General features: G+C 38.2%; 1 protein-coding gene across 4 annotated transcripts in view; it reads right to left on the bottom strand.

Annotated features, from left to right (window-relative positions):
• The window catches only part of NECTIN3 (nectin cell adhesion molecule 3), a 61,288-nt gene that overhangs the window by 15,244 nt on the left and 32,321 nt on the right, over window positions 1-13,723 (bottom strand). For 2 of the 4 annotated variants that reach the window (XM_057407407.1, XM_057407410.1), the window contains exons 3-6: window positions 12,179-12,475; window positions 10,163-10,280; window positions 7,553-7,704; window positions 1,234-1,371 (exon numbers count right to left, since the gene is read on the bottom strand). In XM_057407407.1, coding sequence (XP_057263390.1) covers window positions 1,234-1,371; window positions 7,553-7,704; window positions 10,163-10,280; window positions 12,179-12,475 — 705 coding nt within the window. Of the gene's footprint in view, window positions 1-675; window positions 1,372-7,552; window positions 7,705-10,162; window positions 10,281-12,178; window positions 12,476-13,723 lie in introns of those variants that run through there. The other 2 variants (XM_057407408.1, XM_057407411.1) reach the window with 2 other exon arrangements.

Consider the following 13,723-nt stretch of genomic DNA (forward strand, 5'->3'; position numbering starts at 1 on the left):
AATGACTTTTGACATCCTGCCAATTACAGGCCTAACAAAATACCTTACTGTATGTATATGCACAGACACTAGCATAAGCTTTAGAAATCAAAGACTATAAAAAAATAATTCGTCATCTTATTCAAAGAGTAGCCTTTGACCTGTTTACACAGTTACTCCTCAAATTTCTGTTCCTAAGTTTCAGTGCAATGACTTCTTTTAAGTACATAGTTACAAGAAGGCTCATTAAAATGCTAAGAGGTATTCATTTTTGTGCACAAAAAAAAAACCTAAAAATAAAGCTTTGACTCTGCTGTAACTCATTTTAATTGGTAACGTATGTGCTATACAGAAGCATTAAGTTTACCATGGATGGTATCTAAATTGGAGTAATCCACTTCATCTGTGAAGCAAAACCCCCAGAAGATTATATCTGATCACTGCCTTAGGTAAACTTCTTTTTTTAAATCAGAGAGCCAAGACAGCCATTTTTTTATTCTTAAACAATGTGGATGGCAACTTTAATTTAGCCTTTTTTACCTCTGACATAGACCAATATAAGCACTCTGCATTAAAACTCAAACAGTAGTACAGCATCGGGAAAGAAAGCAGCTCAAATACATTTTCCCCAGATTCAGTATTCCCATTGTGTCAAGTCACAATATAAAAATGTTTGGGAAAAAAGAAAAACCAACCCAGTTTCAAAAAGTTTATTCTTCCTCTTGTTAAGTATAAACAATCTGAAAGCGATCACCCAATGAAATGAACTGTAGGTACACGTTTTAGTTTGCAGTTGTTACTACACATACCACTCCCTCCGAGATATTACCGAGCCATCTATGTGAGAAACAAAGTCTTCTTCATTGTCATCGTAACATTCACCACCCATATACTTCATTCCCAATGTTCCACCTTCATAGTAATCCATTGGTCTTTCATAACGTTCCTGGTACCTGTTTATATTGTCTATATTGTTCCACTCTGGTTTTTCAGGGTCTTCTAAATAATCTTTAGATATTAAGCTGTTCATTGGATGCTTTATTTCTTTTTTTATACTGTCAGGGTAAGAATCCACATCATCTGACTGAAGAACATCTATTTGAGACTCTTTCTGCATATCTGATGGTGGAATGTAGTTCTTAGCAAAGTAGTCACCACGGAACGTCCGTCTTCTCCTATAGCAGACAATTCCAACCAGAACACTGACAAGTATGAGGAAGAGCGCCCCACCCACCGCACTACCGATGACAGTACCCCAAGTGTCTTCCTGCATGGCTGGCAAGGTTGATGTTGGGAAATCTATTATTCTAGGCTCTGTTGCTAAACCTGTGATGCCATCAGTCGAAGGATGCCAGGGAACCGTGGGCAGTCGAGTGGTAGTAGTAGGAGGATCTAATGGAAAGAGCAAAGAAGTAGACAAGACACAGAAAAGGCACAGAATGTCAATGCAAGCTAAATCAGTTAAGGGTTTATAAGAAAGCAGTTGATGGGTATGTTCTACAGGAATAGTTTTTCATTCTCAAGTTCACAGCTCTACCAGAAGTCTTACACTTGCCAGAAGATTGTGGGTTTGAGCTATGCTGCAGCAAAATAGGATGTACAGGGAGATAAGAGATTATCTTTAATTAGACATCTTGTCCTCCTCGAAGTAAGGAGATGCAGCTTTTCTTCTCAGATGTCGACTGTAGTTTATTATTTACCTCGCCCATGGAACAAAGCTGTCTGTTAGGAAAAATCCAAGCGGTTCTTTACCTTTCCAGCCAGCAGTTAGGAATACTGAATCAAAATAATTTATTATGCCACAGGGTCAATTATTCCCACTTCAGAAATTGCTCAGGGCTCTGAGAGTAAGAATGAAAAACTATGAGTTTTGTGCTCAGTCAGCAGTACATGAACTACTGATTTTTAAGCTATTCTCTCCAAAAACACTTGTTGCATTAATACAACTTACTCAGCTTCACCTGGGGATTAGTGAAAGAAGCATAGTTAAAATGGCATGTATTAATGTCAAAGTAACATTTATGTTGAGCAAAGAGCTTTTGAGATTTAAAAATGAAAACCACTGAAACATTAGAAGTCAATTTTTTTCTATGCATTCCTCCTAAAAGCAATTTAATCTCTCCTGCACAAATAAGTTTCCATATTAATTCGTCAATATAAAACATCAACTGATTTCATGTCAGGTTATGCACGTAAACAAGAGACTGCCAGCTACCAAGCTTCTCCAGCACTCAGCTTTTTCCTTTGCTCTTTAGGGTCTACTGGATATGTATGCATCTGTACTGAAGACAAGATTGAAACCAAGGGCTGAAGACACAGAAAGCCTCCCGAGATTATACCAGTCAATCACAGTGTGTTACATGCAACTCCAGTTTCTACTTCTGTGCTGCACTCAAAGAGGCTTTTTTGCCTTGCCCAATGTAATTTTAAAATCAGTAGAACAAACACTAAACATGTTGTTATAGCTTGAATCTTTTAGAGAGAACATTACATGGAGAGCCAAGTAGCTCATTATGTCTTATTATTTAGTTACATGCCCGTAAGCAAGATTCATGGAACTACTACTACCGTACTGCAGAGGCACTCTAGATTTACCACCACTAAAATTAAACAGAACTGGAGGTAGGTCAAGTTTCCAGTTATTGGACAAATCCCAACATTAAAGATTCATAAATGCGATTTTTAATCTTACTCAGAGACAGACAAACAATTCTCTCACAACAGATGGAATTGCTGCGATGGTCATGATCACTACAGATCAGACTGCACTTCACTGCTGAACACAACATTTTAGGCTTGACATAAGTAAAGTTTTACGCAGATTTTTGAAGCACGTAATTATATTACTTGACTATGTAAAAGTGGTGATTTGTTAGGGAGCTATACATAAATGAAATTAATTTGACAGAAGACAGAAAACTGAACAAGGAGGATGCACTACCAAAATGAACAAGAGGAATTCAGATTATGATTTTAGTAAAAACTGATTTAAAGTGAGTTTAATAATTTAACGAAGAAGTACAGATTAAGGAATCCAAGTTTACCAGGGTTCCCATGTCCCACAAATCCATTAGGTCAAGAAGTTAAACTCAATACCCTTTTCCTTGAAAATGCATTTGCTTTAGACAGGATTTGTTAGCTTAAGATACAATTTCAGGGAGCACCAGCAATATTTTCTTCCAGGCCATATATACACTTAGGTTTTTTTAAACCTACTTTGTAATTGTCCATCTATTTCCCTCTGATATGAGGTCTTAAGTCCTATCCTCCATATCCACAGTATAAAACAACCATTCACAAGTATGCACTATTTGCATCCTGGCAAGTTTAACAAACACATATGTGAAAAACACAGTGGCAATTACACTCTTATTAATATACTTAATACATCAGTGTTTTACAGAAAGCTTTTCCTTCAAAACTTGCTCCTTCCACCAATTGTCAGGCTGTCCAGCTGTGTTATCTACAAGCACTAATGAACATTGCTCAAATCCATTGCAAATGTAGTATCAGTGTTGCATATATATATATTCCTGTATCATGAATACTTCTACCACCTATTTTTGTCAGTACTTCTTATTCTTGGAAGAGTGACCAAACCAAAACTGCCCCTCCTTGTTTATACAGCCAATTACAACCCAACTCATGTGAAGTTAGCTTCTGAACTTTCTCAATGGAGTCAATTTGTTGTGGTGCTGGCATTTGGTTCCTTTATTTTAGTGTTTGGTGGTGTCCTTCCCCCCCCCATCTTTTAACTCCCTGCACCAAGCAAGTTTCCCAAACAGAAAACATCAAGACCTGAAGAGGCAGAGTTCCTTACCTCTACTCCATGACATTTTGCTTGCAAATCACATCTCAATTATTACCTCCAAACTATGGAAATGCCACTCTTGTCTGTTCAACAAACTATTTATAACATTTCACATCATCACCAATACGTGAATTCTGAACATTCTGCACAAAATATCAGGCACATCATTTCGATATTAAGTTGCTCAAAAACCTCAGTTTCCAACTATTTTCTTCACCTTTCTTCTTATGATATAGTGCTTAACAGCTGTCATCTTTTTCACTAATATAGTTTTGTGCTGCTGCACAAACCAGAACAACACACTGAAGTACCCATGCAGGCCAAGGAGCCTAAAGTGGCAGAAATGCTGAAAAAATCTGACTTTAGGTTAAAAGCTTCTTGATTTCCATTTCTGTCCCTTACCATGCTCAAATCCTTATTACATATACCCTGTAGTAATGATGAGAGCAAGTGAAGACCCACAACAATTTTTATCTGCTATTACATGGCTACCAACCTCATTTAAATAGGAATAGGAGACACAACCAAAGAAAGCAAAGACCTATTTGCTGGTATGAAAGAGTAAACCCATCAGTTCCCTCCATATATAAAGAGATGATGAGTTTGTTGCAAAGCCCGTTATAGTTTTCTACCAAGAGAAGCAAGATTTGCTCTTTACTTCACATGAACCTCTAATTTCTTCTCAAACAAAGCACTTAAGCAATAGAAGGAAAACTTCAACTTATTTAACTTAAGGAAAACTTATTTTCCACACTCCCCATGAAAGCCGGTACCTTTCAACAGCTTCAGTCTGGTATTTTTACTTTTTCCTTAAATGACTATTTTCAGTGCAGTTTTCCAGTTCTTGCAATACAAACAGCTTATCTTGGGCAGATGAGTTTCTACAATGAAGTTTAGTAGAGATACCTGACCACATGATGTGTCTCATGTCCCCAGGCACTACATCTATCCGCCTCGATCTCCCTGCAGTATAACCTCATTCATATATCCAGGACCCATCTTCGCATCCATGGGAATTCAATGCCAACAAGAAGCCATGCGTCAGAAAGACAAATGGGCAAGGAGATGGATGGATCATCCCTAGAACCAGACCACTAGCTTCAAAATTTTAGGTTAAGTCCTGTTTTAGTATCAAGAAGCACACATCATTGTAAAAATCCACTAGAGAATACAGTATTTTTACATTACAAACCATTTTTCATTTAGCTTGCTAGGAATTATTTCAGGGATAACGTGACCAGCTCTGCAATACGGATGAAAAATCAATACTGTCACACATCTCTTTTGGGTAAAATCTGTCACAAAAGCATTACAGAAGGAGAAGAAACAAGAGGTTTGGAAGGGAAGGAGCATTGGCAAGGTATGTATTAATACAGTCAAAGTCTAGCATGGCTTCTGAAACCATACAAACTCTAGCTCTTCCCATTTTAACAAACAAAACGAAGCCACACAATTTAAGATGCAGACTTCAAGCCCCACATCCCTTCCTCTGCCTTCTACAAGACAAGGACCTACTATCAATTACATATAACCCAAAAGTGAGTTGGCTTTGCAGTACTTATTTTAGTAAGTAAAAGGCATCTGCCTGCATATGCATGACATGTAGATATGTCCCTGTGCAAATATAGCTCTACTTCTTAACCTGCCAGCTCAGGTCCAGTTCTGGCACTCCCTAAAAACAGCTAAGTTTTGCTATTTGCAATGAAGCAGCAAAACAAAGTTGCTGAGCAACTGAAAAGCAGCACACAAACAGTATCCACCAGTCCATGCCAAAGATCAGCTACTGCACCATAACTATTTCTGCAGTGAGTTACCTTGCACTTGCCACAGAACATAAGCCATCACCAGAGCTCGAATAGCATGTATGGCTATTCTGCTTTTTCAAGAACTTGATTCATTTTAGGAAGCATCATATATGATTCCACTGTTAGTTCATTTAAGTCTGTTAGTCAACAGCGTAACTCAAATGATAGCCTCATATTATCATGCATGACAGTCATAAAAAGCATGAGTTACATGCTCTTCTAGCAGCAGATCATATTCATAGACCTGACAACTTGAGAAGTGGTGGACTTGAAAAAACATATTAGGATATAATATTATATAAGGATATATCCTTATATTAGGATAGTTGGGATAGCACTGAGAACAGAGCTATAAACTGTAGCGTTACTTTCTGAGTAAGTGTATTTAAATGTTATGTTCCAGGAAATTTTCAACTTATTTCATGATGATATCATATTAATTTTTACTTCTTGATACTTCTTACCACACGACAGCCTTTTTGAATGTTTTGTGACTCTTACACAGCCATGAATTCTCCAGAAAGGAAGCATTAGAACCAAGCACCCAAAAGCAACTTATAAAATCACAGAATACTTAGGGTTGGAAAGGACCTTAAGATAGTCCAGTTCCAACCCCCCTGCCATGGGCAGGGACACCTCTCACTAAACCATATGACTTTCTTATTAATTTGCAGCACGTAACAGTCTTAATTGCAGGAATTTTACATGATTGGTTACAAATAATTCCACTGTCTCAAACTATTTAGAAGTTCCCAGTTAACTAGCTCATTAAGTAGTCAGTTAATTATAACTAATGAGTTTTCCACAATGGCTTGCAGTGTAGTTATGTCAGTCTGACTGAAATGCCATCTTCTGTTTCTAAAGATGCAAATAAACCTATCGAATGTGAGTTCTGACAGATGTGGCTCCAGACATCCTGAACTTTCAGTTTTAGTCTTAAGTCTTCATTCTCATTTCAGCTCTCAAGTGCTCATATTTAGCTTAAGCTCTTACAAAGAAGTCACATGTTTGTATCCTGTAACTGGCCAACACATACTCTTAACAATTCACATTGTGGAATAACTGATGTAAAGAACTTACTGAAGAGCAGCAATACCATACAGCAGAATGAAGTTTTACTTGCCATGTTTTTTATCCTCCTTAAGAAATGATAATATATTAGCACTTACTGATCAAGCTAGGTATCAGCTAATTTAGCTAATCCATTATGAAATCCAGAGAGCTACTTCACACTTGTGCAGCACTATTCAAATATATCCTAAGTCATGGCCGTTCTTTCACAAAGAAGGTGTCACAGTAACACATTAATTACACTGTGTTAATAGACATGTGGATGTTTTCCAGCAGCAGTGGTGCCAAACAGACACACAGATTTGACATTTTACACCAAGTAAACCAGCATGCCATCTGCATGAGATACTGAATTTTATGCTTAAATATAGATATCTGCATCCCAAGAAAAGGAGACAATGAGTAACTGGAGCACGATACACACGTTGAGAAAACAGCCATAATAAATAAGCAATAAGCAAATAACCTCCCTAGTGCAGAGCCTCTGACTTTTTCTAACTGTAGCTGCTCCCCTCCCACTAACATCTGTGTTTGCAATTTATTACAGACAAGTTACTGTTTATCCAGGTCAGCATGCATTGCCAAACACAGGTTAACCCTGGGAAAAAAACCCACAAAATTCACATACCAAGAGAAAGCAGTAATCTTTGAAACACTATGGGAACTACCTCAACCTTCAGGATTTCCACTGTTGTGTTGCTGCTATGGAAGAGTCAGTTTAATCCCAAATTTTACTACACCTCCAATCCATTTTTTCAATAGCTTTTCGTGCAACTTAAAGGCATAAATATTTTATACACCAACTGGCTCTTCAGTTTGCTGTTTCAGCCACTGGCCAAAACAATTCCAAGTTAACATAGTGTCTTTGCTAGAAAGTAAGACTTACCTAATATGTAGATGGTCTTCTGATCGCTTCTTTGACCAAGGGCATTAGTCACCTTACAGATGTAAGTCCCACTGTAGTTGTAAGTCAATGGGCTGATGAACTGCAGAGTATTGTTAACAGTTAGCAATCCCTCAGGCCACTGTCCATCCAACCTAAAACACAACAGTTATATTCAGTCATAAAGATTCCCAGTTGAAAGTTTAACTAGTTTAAAGTATTTGCAGTAGCCTAGAGAGTGAACTTTTTGCTCTGCTCCAGCAGTCAGTGGCCTTTCATTGGATATTCTCAGTGTCCACCTGAACATACGGCATCACATTTGTGCCAAATCCTTTCAGCGTCAAATCTGCTGATAACAGCAAAAATACAAAGTCTACAAATGAGCACTACTGCAGTTCAGAAACCAGTATCTCAAAGAACTTGGACAACCCAACTCAAGCTCTAGAAGTAACGGTCAAACTAAGCAGTACTTAGACTGTGCTGTCAATTATATGCCTGCTCTTTTGCATCCAGTTTAGCTTTCACAATGAATAGGCAGGGAGAACTGTTCCTCATGTAGGCATTAGATGTGCCAACCAGGAATGAGGCCCTTGCTTGGACCTGCTACTCACAAGTAAAGAAAACTTACTTTGTAGTATCTGGGCTAGTGATAACCCTGACTATGGTGATCACAATGCTGTGGAGTTTGGGAGCCAGCTGGATAGTACCAAGGTGAAGATTTTAGAAGAGCTAACTTCAGCTCACTCCTACCTCAAAAGAGAGGCGGGGGTCCTGGTAGACAGCAAGCTCGATATGAGTGAACAAGGAGACACATGGAAAAGACAAGGGCTAATGGGTACTACTGGGGACATTCCAGTTGGACACAAGGGGAACATTTTTCACAGTGAGAAGATCCAACCACTGGAACAGTTCCTCTCTAGGGAAACAGTGGTTTCACCCAGGTTAGATACTTTTAAGGTTCATCTGTACAGGGCGCTGGGTAATCTTGTCTAGACTGTTTTTGCAAATAAGAAAGAGGTTAGACCAGATGACTCTTGAGGTACCCTTCCAACCTGCTATTCCACAACCCTTCTACAACTTCTGTCTGTATACGCTTAATTTACAGGACACTGACCACGATTTCTAAGCCTAAATTCAAGCAGTTTCTTCCCTCTCAACCTGCCTTTTCTCAGTCCCCATAATTTCTCACCTATATTATATCAGTGAAACCAAATCTGGTCATATATTTGATGCTTGATCATGTACTTGGGGAAGTCTAATTTTCCTATAGCATTCTGCATGTGATTGCAGTAACAACTGCATTAACAGAGAAAGGGGATGGGCTAAGGCATTGGAACTATTTTAACAGACCTGCCAACTGCCCATTAAACACCTATGTAATTTCATGCCACTGCATCCCATTTTGCTTTTATTTAAGTATCTATTAACAGCTAGGAATTATTATGTGTAGAGATCTCTCATCACATGGATTTTGAGCTAAGGACAGAATGGGGATGGCCACCTACTGTAGCACACAGGTAAAGCTTACTAAACCTACTTTAGCACAGCCATGCCATTCTGACTAGAGGTAACTGCAATGATTTAAGATTTCAGTGGCTGCTTTTATGATGGAGCCAGTTGTTTGGTTTTCCTGGGAAATTACCATTAAGCAATCCCATATTTATCAATACAATGTTTTTAAACTGTATTGCCACTACCGGTCCCATATGCTAAACTGAGAAGGTAGAGAACTTAATTTACAGCTTCACATCAGTAAATATTCCTGTGATTTTTATCAACAGAAAGACCGCAACATAGCTTAACTGTCCTTAGGAAAGTTATTTCTTGTGTTTCTACATGCAACACATCAATTTAAAATAGCTGGGTTTATTTCATTTTTTTTTTCTTCTTCACAGGACAGATTCTGATCTAAGCCTGCTTTTATTGTCTTCTTCTGTCTCTTGCCCAAATTGCATCCATGGCTGCAGAAGCAAAGCAGTAAATTTAAGAGTAGGACCCCCTCAATCCATATATGCATGAAATGCAGCTCTTATTCAAGTTAGTTTCCTAAACCTCGCTTCCATCACTATGCAAAGCAATGCATTTATCTGCCTTGGTAACAGCTTGAGCGGTTTCAAAAGACATGACAGTACTATAATTCAGTAAGCAGTATTTGCCATCTCAACTGTAATTTCCAGATTTTAAAACACAGATACAAGTAAGTCTACTGAAGTGTTTACAATCTACTTTAATAATTAAAAATAATTAATAATAGCTGGATTCCCACTAGATTTATTGGGTGCTGCACTCTATACTGCAAGAAGAACATTTTATTAAGTAGCTACAGAAGACTTCATACTGACAGTAACAACAAACTGTTCAGGCTTGTATATTTACAAGATACCCACTCACCTATTTCCATACATACACATCTTGCATCCTTTTAAAAGGCTGGATAACACCACTACAACCCAATACAAGTCATATACAACCCAATACAAGTCATATACAACCCAATACAAGTCATATACAACCCAATACAAGTCATATACTTTTTGATTTCAAAACAGGTGTTTAAGCTAAAAGATTGTATCACTTCAATCATGTGCCAAGCCCCTTTTTATAAATACTTACCTGGTCCACATAAATTCCATAGGTAATGGATTTGCATCAGCATTACATCTGAGCTGAACGTTCTCTCTTCCAATGAACCAGTTTCCATCATAGCCAGTTACTGAAACTTCTGGGGCATCTGACAAAATAAAAGGTTTAACCTATCAACAATCACAACGTTTTGGTTAAACATGAACTGGGTGTTACGCTCAGCTCAGTGGAGCAGAAGATGGTTTTTGGGTTGGTCATTTTGCTGGTTGGGGCTTATTTTTTGTGGTGGTGTTGCGGTCTTTTTGTTCTTGTTGGTTGTTTTCGGGGTTTTCTTTAGTTTGTTTTTTAATCTGAAAGCCAACAACAAAACACCAACACTGTTCCAAACTCCAGTACAATATGCAGCAGTGGAACAGATAGGGAACCATAAGCTGTTTCAATCTGTGCAACTGTCCCAACTGTGTTTTCTACAAACATAAAATACTTTGGGGAAGTGAGAGGACTTCAGAAGAATCAGTTTAATGTGGGTTTTGTTTGGACATGAGGAGTGGTAATTTAGAGCTACTTCTCCCTAACAAGATGCAGCCAATGATCAGAGTCAGCATTTTGAGAAAGCAGGTAATCAGGAAATCAAAGAGTTCACAGATGCCAGTTAAAAAGGTTAACAGTCACCCACTGGCATCATAATGTAGAATTATGTTATGGCCCTAAAAAGCAAGGAAGCCACTTTGGATAAGCCTGAGAGACCTAGCTGAAATATTCCATGACTCAGAACCCAGAGAACAGAACTACCAGAGTGATTTAGTATAATCTGCTAGGCAGAGATAGAGTAGTTGTAAAATCTGTAAGGATAAGAGAGGGACTGAAGGAAGACTGTAGAACAAAGACATATAATCTCTGCTTCTTGCTGCTTTGCTGCTGACTATACAACTGTCAGAAGTTCTGAAACATGCCTTAGCACTCAGTTCCAAGTAAGTTTAAGATCAACTTACCCCCTCATTTCACTTTAAACATGGAACTTGATTCTCTTACGCAGTTTGAGACAACAATGGGAACAAACAATCTTTGCTTCTGTTTCTGTATCAACGGCACATCAACCCACAACTTCATTTCAACACTGACTACTCAATCAGCACTACTCACTATTTTATGCCCAAGTAAGTGATGATTTAACAAAGAGAAAAAACCCAAACGCACACGATATTCTAGTCAAACCAAAATAGCAAAGTTAATTCTTTTCCAGCCACTACATTTCTTCTAATTGAAATGACAGACTTCTGTGAGTTGAGGATTTTAAAGCAGCACACAGCTGAGACCAGAGACCAAGAAGGAAGAATTTATTAATAGGTCATTTTGGTCACATACGCATTGTCTAACAAAAACCAGATCAATGGCTTAAAGCTTATTTATCTTAACTGGTTTTAGCTATGCAGCATTGTAAGCCACCTAACTTTGTATTCATGCGTTTTAAAGCCACAAATTTGTTAAACAAGCCTGGCACAGGTTTCAGTTACATAAGCAATCTAAAGCTGAACAACAAGTGTTAGGACATTATACATAATGTTCATGTTTCCTAATGCAAATTAGAGTGGAAAAAACCTTAGCAATTTGAAAATTTACTGATCCCCATAAGACCTACTCTCAACTTACCGCAAACATCAATCTTCATTAGTACTGCTCAAACCATAAGGCATAAACTGCATTATGAGCAGTTTACAGGTAACTTAGTTTGTTATTTTGTCTGTAATCTTTTCAGTGTTAAACATAACTGTGAATTCTGTTTACCCTTCTGCCAATATCCAAATTAAACAGTAGAAACAATGGTATTCCAGCTTTGTGCCTACCTTTTTAGCTACTTTTTAATAGACATCCTAGGTTTCTACTCCTACCTGACCTACCCCTTATGACCTGTCTTCCTACACAGCTTAATTTTCCTTTTTCCTTCCTTATACTAAGTGCTCATCTTCTTCTGTGGAAGGCATACAGCAATCAAGAGGGTGGTTACAGGATATATACGAAGCAGTAATTACCTCAGAGAATACTTACATTGTATGTCCAACACTTGTGGGTATCTTATCTCCTTTTCCAAAGCAGGGTGCCTCACAACACAAGTTATACGTCTTCCTCTCGCAAACCGTGTAGGGACAATCATGTACTGACTGACAACTGTCACAGTTTCATTTGGAAACAAAGTGGAGCTGGATTCCATGTCACCAAGACCTCCTTCCCAGTCAATCTCTGCCGCAGGTTTCCCAGTGGCTGCTGTACAAGTGGCTGCTACTGTCCTATTTGCACCATCTATTAGAGGGTTTGGTCCTTTCGTTAAGCTCACAACAGGTTCAACTAGGGAGGGGAAAAACAGTAAGTTTAAACAAGACTCCACATCTTACATAAAACAAATCCATTTTCAGAAGTCCACTCTAATCAGACATCCTAGAAATAAGATTACATCATATACCAGAGATAACTCTAGAAAGCTTTGGCCTTCTGGTACAGTTCACCTTTGTCCACATTAAAGTTTCATGCTGCTCATTCACTACACTTAATGCACTGACAGCATTACACTTTAAGTATTAATCTATACTACTAGGTTTGGGTCATTTCAAAGTTAAAACACTGAAACGAGGAACACCTGCCATTAAGAATTTAAGCTCCTGCTGATCAGTACAACAATATAAATTGATTCCATGCTGAAAAGGACATTTAACCTCTACCAAAATATTATATATACACATATATAAAATCAAATACGTACAAATAAGCATACAGATTAGACACACATCATAACATTTGTATGGTTTTGATATACAAATAATTTTGCTATATATACATATAATCCTGTCTCTCTATATATATTCTTGTAAATGAATCCCTAGAGAAGCAAGAAATTTTAACTTAATACTATGTCCAAGACTCAAGAGGAGGATCTGACCCCCCTGTAAATCCGTTGCTCACCCTTGTAAATTCTGAGGGCTTAGAAAACACAGTTACTTCTCAAATGAAGTTGGATTCCTGATGTACAAGCCTGCTGTTGAGGGCCACAGAATGAAAAGCTTTTTTAAATGAAGATTCCTGCTTAAATAAGAAATCTGTTTCAGCCCTGTGCAAGCCATCTACCAGTTGCAGCCTAAGTCAGAAATACCCTGTGGTGCTCCAGATACAAACCAAGGATGGCCCATTTCTATAATCAGTATCAGAAGATACGTGCTCCCCAGTAGCGTACCACCCTATTACATGATCCTTGCCTTTCAAAGCAATAAGGCTGAATCCTCTGAAATGAAATCATCACTACAAACTACAATGCTTTAGAGTCCACCTCGGTGGACGAGCCCTCACCAATTACAAATCACACAACCCCTGCAATTTCTGTGGCTTTCAGTAGCATATATGTAAGGAGAAATGTAGTTGATGGATTTTTTCCCCAAGAAGCTGAAATCTCAAAATGCAGTAGAGTTCACAGTACCTGGGAAGGTAATTCAACCACCTATACCTTCAAGAGGTAACTGGGTAGCAAATACCTTCACAGCTTGAGTGAATTCAGTGCCAGAATCAGTTTTTGGTTGTTTTCTGCTCAGTCTCTGATCATTGCTC

Source organism: Pezoporus wallicus, unplaced genomic scaffold, assembly GCF_028554395.1.
Source record: "Pezoporus wallicus isolate ANWC-B61680 ecotype Strahan unplaced genomic scaffold, APGP_CSIRO_Pwel_v1 contig_13817, whole genome shotgun sequence".
Lineage (NCBI taxonomy): Eukaryota > Metazoa > Chordata > Aves > Psittaciformes > Psittacidae > Pezoporus > Pezoporus wallicus.